Genomic DNA, 16,299 nt, shown 5'->3' with positions numbered 1-16,299 from the left:
CCCGAATTAAGATAAGTTGCTTAGTTTTGACTGTTATTTCAGTGTCTTTGCTGTTTTTATTTTCCTGTAGGGGAGTGCTCAAGTACCAGACCAACTTAGAGGAACACCCTCCTGGTTGCTTTAATCCTAACAAAACACTCCGACAGAGTATGACGGTGCCAAAGGCTTTTGAAGAGCCATTTCCTGACTATACTACTGAGCCTTTCCCAGAGGACTTACCAGTACCAGAACCCTTTGTACAAAATAACTTTATGGGAATTTGTTCTGAGGAACCCAAGTTCCAGTCACACTTCCCAGAGGTCTGTATGATCCGACGTTTCAGGTATTACAAGCCATGCCAAGTCTTTCAGTCAGCCATAACCACTAATTATTGCTTTTCCAGACCAGATGTTTTAATAATGGAAAATATTATTAAAACCTTTTCAGGCGTTCAGAGATTTGGTGGGGAAAAAAACAATCTGTATTAAACCTTGAACTGCATTACAATGTGGTGCATAGAATAGGGTGGAAAAGCGTCAAGAGGTTGGCTGTAATGTTCTTTTTTGTTCAACATGATAAGAGATGTATTGGTCTTGCTATAAATGTGACTTTAAATTACAGCATAGCACTTCAGAGCAAACATTTATATAACATATTCATAAAGTCCCCTTTGTAAGCATTGTGAGGCGGTAGTTAATTGAAATAATCAAACTTCATTTGTTCTTTTTTTTTACCGTGAGGATGCAAGTCATTTCTGGGTTGCAGTTGGTTGTGGTTTGGCTTTGTATAGCCTGTTGTTTGCAGACAGGCTTGTTTTATATGTGGCATGGGTAAATGGGTATAATGACAGTGGGGACGGAAAAGCCTTTTTCTGTTTTGCCTTTTCCTTTTGTTTCTTTATGTTATGTGGCAGCAGATTTTTCTTCATCCAAATTTTCTCTTTTCTTTTGAGAAAAGATGAGCTGGGCTGTATTGGCAAGTAGCCTGAGGAAGTTTGGGAATAGAGAGTTCACAAGTCCAAGGCCCACCATTCAAGGTGGTCCCATAACAGACCTCACAGGAGTTTTTCTTTACTATTATCATTGTTTTCTGTAGAACACATATGTCCCTTACTAGCTGCAGTGGGAACCCATTTTCTATGGATTATGTAATCATAATAAGAAACAGTCAATTCTACATTCAATTCCTCCAAGAAATTATTTGGATTTGGTTTTTTAGTAATACTGCTGCATTACAAGCATCAATTTATATCTGGCCCCATATTACCCACAGGACATCAAACAGCCTTCTTAGGGACTTCAGAGCTTTTCAGAGGAAAAGAAGAGCCATGGAAAGAAACGGCCACTCAGTGTTCTCCTGGCAGCTTGTAACATTATTTAGAACTTTTTTGGATTCGGAAGTGTTTTATGCACTTAGCTATACCAAGTCTAAAAAAAAAATAGTAAAAAAAAATGAGGCCTTAGGTCTTGTGAGCTACTGAAGTTTGTAACACCAGAGGTGCTTGAGGAAATTAAATAATCTGCTAGTTGAAAGAGATCCTGATGTGTAACTTCAAACACGGGGGAAGGAAGATGGATGCGGGTCGAGGGCACTTCAGTGCTGTGGCTTGAATGACTGAGCACATGTGGAATTAGTAGTTAGCTCTGCCATAAGCTGTCAGTAATTGAGTCGTAGGGTCAGGATGGGATTTAGCTGAGCAGCTGCAAATGTCTCTCTCTGAGGTAGTCACCCAGGGCTCCCCCTATAATCAGTGCAGAGAAACGGTTATTTCCAGGGCATTATTTGCCTAGCGTACACATCTTCCACAGGGGCAAACGAGTGGTGATTCAAAAGTGCCCGTTTCTCTCCCTTTTCTATGATTTTACACTAGTTTAGTATAAGCATAAATTCTACAGCACAAGAATGCTTCTTTCCTAGGTTTTTGCTTGTACCCAAGGTGATTAGAAAAAGTTAATAGTCAAACAATATTGCAAGTCAGACAGTGTTTTTCCATAAAGGTTAACCAGTTTTACAGTACTCTGGTCTGTTAGATTTTGAAACAGTGTACGTACTGTGTCAATCACTGCTGAAACCAGTTGCAGTCTAACTACATAAAACCAGAGTAACATGGTTGCAAATGAGGTCATTAGCATTTTGTTCCTGATGAGGTTTATGATTGAAATTGTTTGTGCTTGTGGATGCTGCCGCTGGTTGGACTGATTAAGCCTCCATAATGCGCGTGGATTTCTGCATGTAGAGAGATACAGAGGTTACTTGTGACCAAAATGCTGTTCCACAATAGATGTGAAATTAGGTCCTGCAAGCACTCATGTAGTTTTGAAATTAGAAAACATAAAATGAAAAGTCCTTGAGGTAACATATTTTTGTTCCCCCATAGACCTGGTTTTGGATTTCTGGACCTCTGTGCTTGTACTGTGTGGAGAGGCTGTACCGCTACATCCGCAGCAATAAACCAGTCACAATAACGTCAGTGTTAAGCCATCCCTCCAACGTCCTTGAAGTAAGGATGATAAAAGACAACTTTAAAGCAAGGCCTGGCCAGGTGAGTTAATGTGCCCCTAAAAAATTACTGCTCTTTGCGTAGCGTTGTCTATGAGGATGACTTTCACTCTGTAGGTACTAACCTGTCGCTGAATGTTTTGAACATATTTCTTCTATCATTTTATTTTCTCTGGCTGATTTTGTTTCAGTATGTGATTCTACATTGTCCAAGAGTGTCTGCACTGGAAAGCCATCCATTCACCCTTACAATGGTAAGAAATACAGTTTTTTTCCATACTTTTCCTTTTATTTATATTTGGTAAGCAAATGGTCTTTATTTCCTTCAAGGTGAAAATTCCTTCCAGAAGAGCTTATGTTTTCATTCATGAGGGTACCAGTGAATTCAAAATGGGATGATTATTATGTATGACAGTACTCAATACATACTTAATTTTCTCCACTGTTGAAAGAATGATAATGGGAATTTTTTTGAAAGTCTTCCGTAATTGAAAAGCAATAATAAATAAATAAATAAAGCCCATGTGATTTTGATCATTGTTTCATTACAGAGGTTTCAGCCATTTTTATAGACCTTAAGACAGAATGAGCACAAATTGCAGTGAATTTTCTGTTGTCTTTCCTGTTCAGTGAAGAGATATTCCTGCAACTCTCTTTTCCAAAGTTAGAAAAACATCAAGATTAAAAAAGAAATTTCTAAGTGTTCTGCTTTATTTTTGTATTAAGAGATATATTGATGAAAGTGATATACCAGTGAAGTCATACAACGTTGGGATTATTACTTACTCAGCTTAATTGATCTAGAATGGGAACTGGACCCCCTGGAGACAGACTGGAATACAATGAAATTGTATATGAACAGACCTGAAGTCCTCCAGGAGTGAGCAGTGCAAATGCCTGGGAGATGCTACCAAAAAAAAATCACTGTGCTGCACTGGCTGTACTGTTACAAAAAGCAGAATCTAAGGTTAAGTATTAGTGGCAGCCTTTTCCTTCCAAAGGGAATAAAGGCTTTATGATTGCCTGAAATGGATATTCTTCTGCAAGAAGACCATGGAGATAAATGCTCACAGTTGATTTTTTTCTTTGGACTGATAACTGATATCTGGACAGATGACTGCTATCTGATGCCCACTGAATTGTACTTAGTGCTATGGAACGGCTGAGACATTTTACCTGAGATAATATGTGAAATTCAGAGGGCACAAGCAGGTCCTGTCCACTTCCAGTTCTTTGGTTTTGTGGGGTGTTTTGGTTTGCTTTGTTTTTTGTGGTTTGGTTGGTTTTTTTTTAGTTTCTTTACCTATGTGCCAAGCCAGGAGGCAGTTGCTGTCATGGGGGAACCCGCACTAAGTTCCACCCAAAATAAATTTCGTGCTATACATCTGGGATTGAATCTCACTTAAGGGAAACTGCCTCTGGATAGCTTGGTGAAGCAACATTGGCACTTGCATAGCCTGATTTTTGCAGTTTTCCTGGCTGTTCGCCTTACCAGTAGAAAGCAGAGGCGTGTGGTTTTTATCTGCTGATAACTCCAGAGGGCAAATTTTAAGCCTTCCCACTGTATAGTGCATAAAGATAACAAGGTGTGCAATGCTGAAAGATAGTGTGCATTGAGTATGATGGAATGCTAGCTGTTTTTTTGAGCAGAATGATTCAGTCAGTATTATTTACATTTTTTATTAGTTTAGTGATCAGAGGATAAATTTAAAGAACTTAGTGTAAGTCTCCGATTGCTCTTTACATTCATTTGGCCCTAGCATAGCTATATTTGATAAAGTTAGCCCCGTTCGATACCAGTGGACACATTTTATTTAAACATTAATCTCAAAACGTCATGTTTTTAATTTGACTGTTCAACTCAGTGGAAATTAAAATAATGGTAATAATTTGATCAATTAGTATTAATTTCACAGTTTGGAAACTATGGGACTGTATAAAGATTTACTCTTATATTATAACACTGCTAAAAGCATGGATTGTGTGATTTTGTTTTCCAGAAATAATGCCATCAAAGAATATTAGGCCAGGTTCAGTAATCTTCTGTGGCAAAACTTACTTGTTATGAGGAGAGGTTTTATCAGAAAAGAAACTGCTGACATGGACCTACTAAGTTAGATCATAGGATTAAGTTGAATAAGTTGTTTTATTGAAGTCAGATTCTTTGCATGAGTTGAGGATTTAATGTAATATTTAAAATGGCATACTATAATAATGCATGCTATGAAAAATTATTTTTGTATAAAACCTCCTAGATCTTGGAGCTATGGAAAATATATCTGATGTTGTGAGTCTGAGTTTTCTTAGTGAATTTAAGTAGCTCATTTATATTCAGATAATGTGCAGTATATCTCCGATACATAAGTCTAGTTGATAAATTACAGTTTGTGTAATTTTTACAGTCACGTATTAAATATGTAACATTAGAACTAGCAACGTTCACTCATGCACAAGACATTATATTTTAAGTATGTAATACTAGACCAGGCAATTTCTGTTCATACTCAATGCATCATACTTTAAAATACAGTGATATCCTTTGGCATAACAGCATATCCTTCAAGACTGCATATATATTTTAACTGTTACAAGATATGAAATTACCACTGAGTTTCAGAGCTTCATTTTTATTGCCACAAACAAACTTAAGTAGAACATCAGCTATGCTGGAGAAATGCTGTTATTGGGTAAATGGCTGTTTTACAGCATAATGAGGATTTGAAATGTCTAAAGTTTATGAGTCTTTTTGCCCAGCCTAAGCAGGGGCCAGTCATTTCCACACGTCTTTCTAGGTCATACAATATGCCTCGGGCTCCTGTCCTGCTTAGAAAGCTTTTCTTTTTTGTTGTTCAACATGATGCCAAACATGGGACTGTGCTTATAGAGTGTGTAGGCAATAGCTTAACTCAGTATTTGTTCGGCTCCCATCTGACCTACTTGTAGTTAGCAAACGATCTGGAACACTACTGCTGTTTGTTTTGTTGGATGATGACAATCTCTGGATTATTTTTCTAGGCTGTTGTAGGAGAGTGGGGCTTAGAGCCACAGTGAGAGCTGCATGAGAGGCACGTGGGGCTTCAGATACGGGAAGCGCAGTGCAGTGGTGACTACAGCAGAGCTAGGGGAAAAACCACAGCCGCCTTCTGGCGCTGTTGTCCTGCTTGGAGTCATAGAATGGTTTGGGTAGGAAGCCACCTTTAAAGGTCATCTAGTCTAATCCCCCTGCAATGAGCAGGGACATCTTCAACGAGACCAGGCTGCTCAGAGCCCCATCCAACCTCACCTTGAATGTTTCCAGGGATGGGGCATCCGCCACCTCTCTGGGCAACCTGCGCCAGCGTTTCATGACTCTCAGTGTAAAACATTTCTTCCTTCTATCTAGTCCAAATGGACCCTTTTTTAGTTCAAACCCATTACCTCTTGTCCTGTCGTAACAGGCCCTACTGAAAAGCCTGTCCCCAGGCGCTGTGTCATGGCCTGTTTAAGCTGATGTAGCATCTCACTGTACCTGGAGTATGCTTAAAAGACAAGAAATGTCCAGTTCAGGCATATCTTTGTACTCTAAGTGAGGACTATAAGCAAAAGTGGAAAGGAAAGGGTGAGTCAGCGTGAAGGAGTCATGCAGATATTTTACTAGTCCCTTCCCTGTTTGAGGTTGTGTAATATTTACAGTTTAGTTCAGTTTCTTACATAACACCAGGGTGGAGGAGAACACTGGGAGGCTGTGTAAAGGGCCTGAACCCACTCCCATTACACTCTGGCAAAGCTCCCGTGTGTTTCACTTGGAGCCAGAGGGAGCTCTGAGTCGTAACCAAGTGAACATAAAGAGGTAGGCATTGTTCAGAAATGTGTGCAGTGCCGTTTATTTTCTTTTTCTTTTTGTCATTTGAAAATGTTCTTCCCCCCCTGCTGATGGAAGGAATGAGCAGAAGTCATTGGTGCAAAATGCACACGGTAATTTGGAGAAGCAAAATCCATGTTTCTCTGAACTCAGAACTGCTAGTCTGGTTTCTTTGCTAAGCTGTGACCTGGCTCTACTGTCACAGAATCACAGATTGGTTGAAATTGAAAGGGACCCCTAGAGAGCACCCAGTCCAACCCCCTTGCTCAGACAGGGCCTCCTAGACTCAGTTGTTACTGAGGACCATGTCCAGATGACTTTTGAATATCTCCAAGGATGGAGACTCCACATCCTCCTTGGGCAACTTCTTTCAGTGCTCAGTCACCCTCACAGTAAAAAAGCATTTTCTGATGTTCAGAGGGATCCTCATGTGTTTCACTTTGTGCCCATTGCCTCTTGTCATGTCACTGAGCACCACTGAAAAGAGCCTGGGTCCATCGTTTTTGAACCCTCCCTTCAGGTATTTATAGACATTGACAAGATCCCCCTGAGCCTTCTCTTCTCCAGGCTGAACAGTCCCAGTTCTCTCAGCCTTTCCTCATAAAGACACGTTCAAGACCCTTAATCATCATCATGGCCCTTGGTTGGACTCTGTCCACTATGTTCATGTCTCTCTAGGAGTGAGGATTCCACTGGACACAGGTGCTCCAAGCGTGGCCTCACCAGTGCTAAGTAGAGATGAAGGATCGCCTCCCTCAGCCTGCTGGCAGTGTCACTTGTACACTCTGAAGTTCAGGCACTCAGAGATCCCAATTTTCCCTCATGATCTATGTGGAAGCTGGCATGGTTTTAACTCCATTTTTGAAGCATGCTTCCACTTTTTTATTAATTTTTTCCCCCGCTTTTTTTTATTCACTTTGTATGCACTTCTGTGATTCCTTGACTTGTTATCCATTGGGAAGGCTGGGAATGGTGATGAAGGGATGACCCAACACCTGAGATTCCTGCAACTGACCAGCTGGCCAGTTCTAGGTAGTTCATAGTGGGCTACTTGCTTCATATAGTCTTCATTGCTCCGTTAACTTTGATTTTACTTTAACAAAATGCTTTCTTTTTAACATGTTTTACCATGCTTCTTTCACTGGTTTCGATACACAACTGTACACAACTGTTACTATGCTGTGTAAAACGGTGAGTAACATTTTCAGTCCTGTATGCCCTTGTGTCCAATTTACTTACTTTAGATAGGACATTTTTGCATCTTAGGATTGAATCTGAGCAGAATACAGTCAGCTCCAAGATATTTTATTTTCTGTAAAAAAATATTTTAGTTAAGGGTTTGTAAAGGGACAAACTATTTTTGTGTGTTTCTACTTGATGCCCTTTTCAAAGGTGATATGTCTTTCAGACCGAGTGTATAGTATGGTCTGGAGTTCAGACCATCCAAAGAAACATCAGGAATTTTCTCTTTAGTGCTATGCTTCCCAAGACTGACATTTCTTCACACTTTTGTGGAAGAAAGTATGGATCTCATCTGCTGTGGAATGCAGTTTAAATGTCATTGTCTATAACAATCTTTAAAGCCCTTGGAAAAGAAAACAAGCTTTAGCAATAGTACAGATTTCTAGTAGAAAGGATGGTCCTTCATCTTTTTTCTTTTCTTTTTTTTTTCTTTTTTAACATTTTGGAAAGTGTTTGTTTCTTCTGACTTCATTCTGGTTGCTCTTTGTTTTAACCTGTATGAACAAGAAGAGACTAAGGCTTCCAGCTTACTATAGCATTGGTTTTCTTTCCATGTCCATGTTACATTTTCCATGTGGTGTTGAGTTCCCTCTCCTTCCAGACATTTAACCACACTACCGATTATTTGCAGCAGCGTGAAGCCATAGTATTGACCATTTACGGCTGCATGCTTCATTTTTTTCGCTAATTAATGACTTCAGAAGTAGTTTCCTATTTAGAAAACATGTTAGTGTCTTACCAGAGAAGTCACTTTTTCTGCTATGTTTTTGGAATTTCTTGCATTGGCATGCAGTGTTTGGCAGTAAGCCTCATGGAAGTAGCCTTGTGTTTTGCAGATGTTAAGTGCTTCAGATGTGCTGGGTCCTTTCATGCAGCCTTTGCTGAATCTACTACAGAGTCAATGCAAGCCACAAACTCTCGTGGGCTGCAGTTTAGGCAGCTTGGCTACCAAGAGATTGGTGTCTACTCCCAGCACCTCATAAACCTTGGTAACGTTGTTGTTTTAGTAGTGTTGATTTGCTGGTGGCGAAAGAAGGTACGAAACAATTATATCACTTCATGTGGAAATTAGATTGTGACAGACCTGGAAATAAGGACAAAACCAAGAGGTGAATTCTTCTAAATTTGGAGATGGCTCAGATCTGAGGTTTGGTGAAACTTATACTCTGCAACAACCATACACATGTACAGGATCAAATGATCTGTTATCCCAAATCCTGGACAGTTTTCGTTGTCACTGGCTGCTGTCACACCTCCATTTCCCTTTGAAGATCAAGTCTGTGTTGCACAATGATAGGAGCTACCGTTCTGCCGTTGTGGCGTGAATCAGAGCTTACTTAAACTGCTGCCTGAATAGCTTAAAGTTTAAAATCCTTCTTTCTGGTGCATGCATGGAAGAGTTCAAACTGTTCAAAACCCTTCTTTCGGTGAGGGCCATCTCTAAACTAGAAATACCACTTCTAAGGGGAAAAGAAAACTTAATCCTGATGGTACATGTAGTAGTGAACTAAGTCTTTCATCAAAGCTTCATTCCTGCTGTTTTTTACAGTGGTGGCTACTGAGGAGAGCCCAGTAGGTGCTGTGGTTGTTGAATGAGTCAGTGCAGTATCCTTTTTGCTGAAGTTGAAGTGCTGATGGAAAGGCTTCATTAAGTTTTGTTTTACCCAACAGCGTAGATCTGCTGTTTTGAATAGTAATTTATTTTTTTTCCCCAGCTAAAATATTTGGAGTCAAATGATTGCCCTCTTTCATTTCTGACAATTGTGTATGTATAATAAATTATCTTGTCAGGTATTTTGACACTTCACTGTAACAAGGTACCCAAAGTATTACTTTAATACCCAAAACATGAGATATCAGAGTTTTATGCATTATATGCAGACATTGAGACAAAACCTCCTCTAGACGGGCACTCGTGGCACGCAAAGCAGACGAAGGGAAGTGCTTTTGGCTACTCAGTACTGCTGTAGTATGAGGGTAAGAGACTTTTCCAAGAGACATTCAGGGCAGGAGCCAAACTTAAATCCTGTGAACCACATTATTCCATTGACTAGAGAAGGTGCTAGAATTAGTCCCTGGGAATCCCCCCTTGGATGCTGTAGGTGCTGGGGAGGAGGGAGTTGGGACTAGATGATCTTTGAGGTCCCTTCCAACCCAAAGCATTCAGTGGTTCTGTGATTCTGTGATGTAGATGACTGGTTATAGTACTGTACCTAAATGTCTCAGAGCTATAGCTTATTCATAGATTTTCTACCTTTAAGATTTTTGTTTTGTTTTGATTTGTTTTTTTATAGATTGAGTTTTCCTTGTTACCTCCTCACCTCTCTTTAAGTCCATTTGGTGTCTGGATTTAGGCATGATGGGATTAAAAAGATGATGAACCTGATCTATACATTTACATTTGTGGCCGTGATGCCTTGTCAAAAAGGTCTCAGCAAATAATACATGAGTCTAAACAATGTCACAAGTAACACACTGATTTGTAAGAGAAAACCAGTGGTTTGTAGAGCCAAGGTTGTCTTTATCCCTGGATAATCCAGAGTTTATTTAAAATCAGTGATGGTGTCAACAGTCTAGCAGTGAAGTTTTAACTCTAAGCTTCTTTTAAGCAATGTACTTTTGTACAAGGAGCAAAACTGGAGATGATGGAGAAACGCATGTCCTGTGCTGTAAATTTGAGAAATAAACTATCCACAACAGGAAAAGCCTAGGAGCCAAATTCTGAAATACTTCATTAAAAAAAATAATTGAAAAGTTGTTGGAAGTTTGCCTGAGTAAGAAGTATGTAAGGACATCAAGAGAGTTCATACTGACAGATAAATACAATAAAACCAAAATCTAACACGATGACATTTTAATAAGTTTTTTTTTAAATATCTTGTACAAATGGTTATGAAACTTGTCTTTATGAGATGATTTACAGAGCATTTAGGGAAATGCAGATATTGTGAAGTATCTTGCTGGCAAACTAAAATCCCTAGAGCTTGCTTGTTCTTCATAGAAGTAGAAAATCTAGCAGCTGTTTGACAAAGAATTCAAGTAAAACAAAAATAGAATAGATTAATATGTCAGATGGCTTTAGTACTTCCTTGCATTTGTTTGTTTGGTTTTTGGGGTTAAGGGTTTTGGAGTCTGTATAAAAACCCTAAATAAACCTTGACTTTAATTTAAACTTACAAATCTGACCCTTGGATCAAGGTAACGCAGAAATTGTTACATTCAAGTTCACTAGATCCTGAGTTGTCCTTCAGCAGATACTTTAAACAGAAGATCCCTCTCACGAGCAGTATCTTTTTCTGATGTTATGAAAGTAAATTTACAATATATAACAAGCATCTAGTGACTTTAGCAGAGACGTGAGTTTTCTCACATCAGAGGTGTTGCTTCTAGGGTAGCTGCTAGGTCAGGTTGGAGAAATGTCTAGGAAGTGCAGGAGAATGTCAAAATGAAAAACAAACAAACAAACAAACAAAAGAAAACCAACCAAGCACAACTTTTAAACATGTGTCTGCATACCCTTGGAGGACTTGGAGAAGCAGCCTTGGGCAGAAACATTGATCTTCTGGCTTTTACTCTTTCAGGGACAAAGCCTTGCGTCCTGAGCATCCTGTGAGGTTGTGGTTTGTTTTTTCCACTAGCTAGCAATTTGAAATGCATAAACTATATGGGTTGAATATTGCTAGGATTGAAAAATTTTCACTGTTATAGGGAATTGGACTTGATGATCTTTACAGGTTCCTTCCAACTTGTGCATTCTGTGGTTCTGTGATTATATGAAAATGTAATGAGTCTGCTGGGGTGGAAGGGTAGTCAGCAAGTTTTTGCCTTGGTTTTGCTGGAGTCAAATACTGACTAGGCTGTAGGAGTGTGTCTTTGTAGTGCATCTGTAGCGGCAATAGAGGAGCAGCTGGGCTATTACAGAATTACTGGAAAACAAATAAAGTAATTTCATTTGATTTATTTCCCAATTTATATCTGTTCTGCCACTTTATATGTATTTCACAGTTATAAGTCTGTTAGTCTATTTGCAGTCCTAAGATACCTATTACAGTAAAGACTTGTGTCGTCTTGTGGTGCAAGAGTGAAATCAAGGAACTCAAAGCCTGAGATAGAGACCTAAAAAACAAAAAGGTTGTTCTGAACACAGTGTAATTTAACAACAGAGACTTCAGGGAATGAAGTAGCAAATGCTGAACGACAGACTCACAGCAATTGGTGGGTGTGGGTTTGTGGTTTGTGTTACAGAAGAAGTTAGACCTCAGATGACCAGAAGGACCTTGACACTGCAGCTCACCAGTGATGCATCCTGAGCACCCCACAGTGTTATGGTGTGTTTTTTCCACTTAGCTAGACTGCAGGTGTCTTACAACCAGGAGTATAGGGGAATGGAAAAGTGAAAGGGAAAAAGTGTTTGGGATGTATTTCTGCAGCCAGGCTTCTTGCAAGGAGTCACCTCTACAACGGGAGGGCTCTGGCTGAAGCAATAGGTATTCAAGACATGGTGGTCTCTCCATCATTCAGACACCCTTGGTACTTAAATAGTGTTCCACAGTTAGGATTTCCCCACGTTCAGAGATGTTATAATGTCTGCTGATGTCTGCCAGTTAAGTTAGGGTAGCCGTAAGACAAAGTCTAACAGGGGAAAGTTTTAGACAGTATCTGATGTGTAAAGTAACATGAAACAGAAAAATAAACAAAGCCATTTCAGAGACTCTCCTAGCCTTTGAGGCAGAAATGTGTTTAAAAGAGTAACTCCTCTGATTAACTTTTTTTTCCTATGAAATTTGCTTCTTATGGGATTCATTAGTTAAAGCAGGGGTAGCCAGTGTAACAGAGTTCACCTCCTGTGAGTCAGACTAAGTCTAGCTACTATTTTTTGGCTACCTTTATATAGCGTGTCTGTGTTTGTCATCACTCCCCTTGATTTTCTAATGTTGGGATGAATCATTTTAAGAATGTTTATATCAGTTCTGTGTGAAACCAGACAAGCTACAGCTTACTGAGCTTCAGAGGTTCACAGCTGAAAACCTTTTCTTCTTCTTGCTGCCCCCAGCTTCAGAAGGGAAAGTTCAGTTCTTTTCCCCCCCCCCCCCCAATTCTGCTGCTGTCCCAAACATGCTAAGATTTTAATGTGTTTTTCTGATGTGTAAGGGTTCATCTGAGTCTGGAGCAAGGACGGGCTGATGACACAGGGTTCGCAGTGCAGCTGGATCACCCTGGCAGGCAGACAGAGACACGGAAACAGATCAGGGGCTCAGCAGTGGTTGGGGTCCCTGCCAGGATATCTGCAAATCCATATTCGGTTCATATCGTGGATTTTTCCCCCGAGATGAAAGCCTTCTTTGAAGGAGTTTCCCTTTATTTGAACAAACTCCTCAATGAGCTTTTTAGTTCCCCAGATCAGACAAAGATGAGGTTTCACTTTGTTCTTCCCGCTGTGGCACAGATCTTTGAAACCTTGGGCACTGTTCAGGCTACCTGCTACAGCGCCAAACACAGAAGCTGGTGTTTACTGTGGTGCATCAGCTTGAAAGCAGTATCTCCACATGGAACTTGTAAGGAGCTTTATTTGCAGAACCACATGGGGGTACATAACTTGGGCATCCCTTGCATCTCCTTTTTTTCTGATGATAGGTATTCGGCAGTGTTATCCTGGTGTATGCATCAGCGCTTCCGTGGCAGTGCTGTAATCAAGACCGAACGTCAAGAGTCTTCTCAGTTCTTGTGGTAGAGATGTACAAAACTGGAAACTTTCAGGAAATAACTTTCTATTTTCTTGCTAGATTGCTGTTGACTCATCCCAACTCCCTGGAACTCAAGGTCTAAAAAGAGTTTTTACAATATTTCAGTAGTATTTAACACCATTAAATTTCAGCAAGGCTTGTTCTGTTTCTTGATCTGGCCAGGATTCTTGTCTGGGAAGAGATACCAGTAATGTTAAATATCCAGGGTATTCTAAGATGGAAACAGATGCTGATAACATAGATTTCATTTGCTACATGTTGTGCTCTCCTATGCACAGATTCCTCAACTGCTCATTGCCTCCAATAGATTTTTAAACCAGTATAAATTGGGTGTAATAGTAACTAGTGCACTCACTTTGGGGTCATATGAAAGCAAGGCACAGAGAACAACTGAGAGTCATGTTCACAATGTAAAACTGATAAATAAAATACATTTCAAGTCTGTTTTAATCTAGTAGTGCATTAAACATAAAATAGTTAAATTATTAAGATTATTAAAAATTTTAATCTTTTTTTCTCATCATAGAGGTAAATAGTAGAGCTACAGCTACTGATGAGTGCAATTAATTTGGTGGTTTATAAGCATAAAGTCCTCCAGGGATTGTTGCAAATTCCTTGTGTGATAATTTGCATTTGTATTTCAAGTTAGCTTGGAAAAAAAGGAAAAAAAAATATGGAAAGGTGTTTTTTCATCAAGATATAGAATAATCTGTATTCCATAATTTTTTCTACATATAAAATACTATTCTCAGTGCTCTGATTGTGAAAATACATACAAACCCACAGTAAAAATAGGCATTGTAAACTTGCTCACATAGGATTAATAACTCTGAGAAAATCTACCAACTTTCCAATGCTGAGAGCGTAGTTTGGTTTCTCCAGGGGTGTAAATCTGCAGAGCTCTATTAAATTTAACAGAATTCCTTTGATTTCGAGTTGTTTTTGGAGGATGGCCAGATGCTGGCAGATAACCTGATTAGTGTAGACGTTCCTACCTGTAAAATCTTTTCCTTTTTAAAGGTATAGATAGCTTGAGGTTAGAATAAGATTAACATAGCTTCATGTCATTACACTGTCTGCCACAGTTAATTTGTGTACTGTAGCATTTTAATCAAATGACTGTGGCAAACAGGGTTCATTTAACTCTTCAAAATGCGGAAAGAACTACTGACAAATGCACTTGTCAACTTCTCTTTAACCATGTCTAATGTCCTTTCTCATGACAGACTTTTCAAGTTAGTGATTTACCTGTTTGGAAAACATTATTTAAGGTAAAGGAGCTAAGAGAAAGCCTTATATATATATATATATATATATATATTTCAGGTTTGCCTAATCTTTACAATTTGCTTTTGAGCAATTAGGGAAAAATAAGGGGCTGCATGCAGCTCTTGCCACAATACGGTTAATAGTCACTGGATTGTTTCTCAGGGCTCCCAGATTAAAAGGAGCAAGGGGAAGTTCAAGTATTATTTGCCAAAACACATTTTAAAAACAATTTTAATTGTTTTTGTTCACAGCTGCAGAGAGAGGACATCATGCATTGCTGAGGCCGCTTTGATACGCCTTTATTTGACCGAGGCTTATGTGCTTATTCTCATGTTTTCCAATTCAAGAGGGTGCTTCAGCTTATGCTTGTCTTCATAGAAAATAAATAGATGTCAGTTTAAATGTGTGTATGAGCTGACTGTAATAAGGATCTTGAAACAGCGTTTAGCTGTGCAGTGTTTTAAAGATGAGATGTGGCAAATTAAAAGTAAAATAGGTGATCAGGCACTTAGACATGTAAAATGGAAAAGAGCACCATAATTCACAAGTTTTTTGACACTGTTTCTCATAAAATCCTCATAGATAAATTGATGAAGCGTGGAGTAGGTGAATGGGCAGGGAAGTGAATGGAAAACTGCATGAACTGCCGGGCTAAAAGGATTGTGATCAGTAGCACAAAGTCCAGCTGGAGGCCAGTCAGAAATGGTGAAATGGTCAGAAATGACCTCAGGGGTAAATACTGGTTTGCAAATTATACAAAACTGGGAAAAATGGTTGATACACTAGCTGGTTGTGCAGCCATTAAGGGAACTTGAGAGTCTGGAAGATTGGGTGGACAGTAATCTCATGAAGATCATGAAAGGGAATTGCCAAATCCTGCCACTGATGAGGAGTAACCCCAGGTACTAGTACACGATAGGAACTGGCTGGCTGGAAAGCAGCTCAGCAGAGAATTGACCAGGAGGTCCTGGTGGACACCAAGCTGACCATGAGCTAACAATGTGCCCTTGCAGCAAAGAGGGCCAACAGCCTTCTGGGCTGCATTAGGCAGGGCATTGCCCGTAGGTTGAGGGAGGTGACCCCTCTCCTCTGCTCAGCACTGGTGAGATATATCTGGAGGTCTGTGCCCAGTTCTTGGCTCCCTGGTACAAGAGAGACATGGACATACTGGAGCACAAAGGGCCAGAAATGGAGCATCTCTTACATGAGGAGAGGCTGAGATAACTGGAACTGATGGAGGAGTGAAGAAAACAGAGCCAGACTCTTCTCATTGGCACCTAGTGACAGGACAACACAAGCTGGAATACAGAGGTTCCATCTGAACATAAGAAAACCCCCCACTTTTTCTGGGAGGGTGAGACAGGTAGCTCAGAGAGGCTGTGGAGTCTCCATCCTTGGAGACATTCAAAGTGCAGCTGGACTCTGTTCTGAGCCACCTGCTGTTGCAGACCCTGCTTGAGCAGGAGATTGAAGCAGTCAGTCTATAGAGGTGCTTTCTAGTCTCAGCTATCCTATGATTCCGTGATTTCATGAAGAAGGTTAAATATATAAGAGGATATTTTCATTGCACTTCATTACATATGCCCAGTGGTCTGATGGGAAAGTTTACCCACTTTCATGATTAAACTTCTGAAAAACTGTCTTTGAGTATTTTCTTAAGCTTCTGGAATATATTCTCTAACAGTCTGGAAGAAGCCATAATTTGGAGACTTAATTGTGTTTACA

General features: G+C 39.7%; 1 protein-coding gene across 1 annotated transcript in view; it reads left to right on the top strand.

Moving 5' to 3' along the window:
- NOX4 (NADPH oxidase 4) overlaps nucleotides 1–16,299 on the top strand; it is a 117,496-nt gene that overhangs the window by 28,367 nt on the left and 72,830 nt on the right. Inside the window, exons 9-11 of the mRNA XM_056329241.1 lie at nucleotides 71–299; nucleotides 2,357–2,521; nucleotides 2,670–2,732. Of these exons, the coding sequence (XP_056185216.1) occupies nucleotides 71–299; nucleotides 2,357–2,521; nucleotides 2,670–2,732 (457 nt within the window). The remainder of the gene's footprint in view (nucleotides 1–70; nucleotides 300–2,356; nucleotides 2,522–2,669; nucleotides 2,733–16,299) is intronic.

This window comes from Falco biarmicus, chromosome 2 (assembly GCF_023638135.1).
Source record: "Falco biarmicus isolate bFalBia1 chromosome 2, bFalBia1.pri, whole genome shotgun sequence".
Classification (NCBI taxonomy): domain Eukaryota; kingdom Metazoa; phylum Chordata; class Aves; order Falconiformes; family Falconidae; genus Falco; species Falco biarmicus.
Note: the sequence above shows the minus strand (reverse complement) of the source record. Positions and strands in the feature narration are given on the sequence as shown.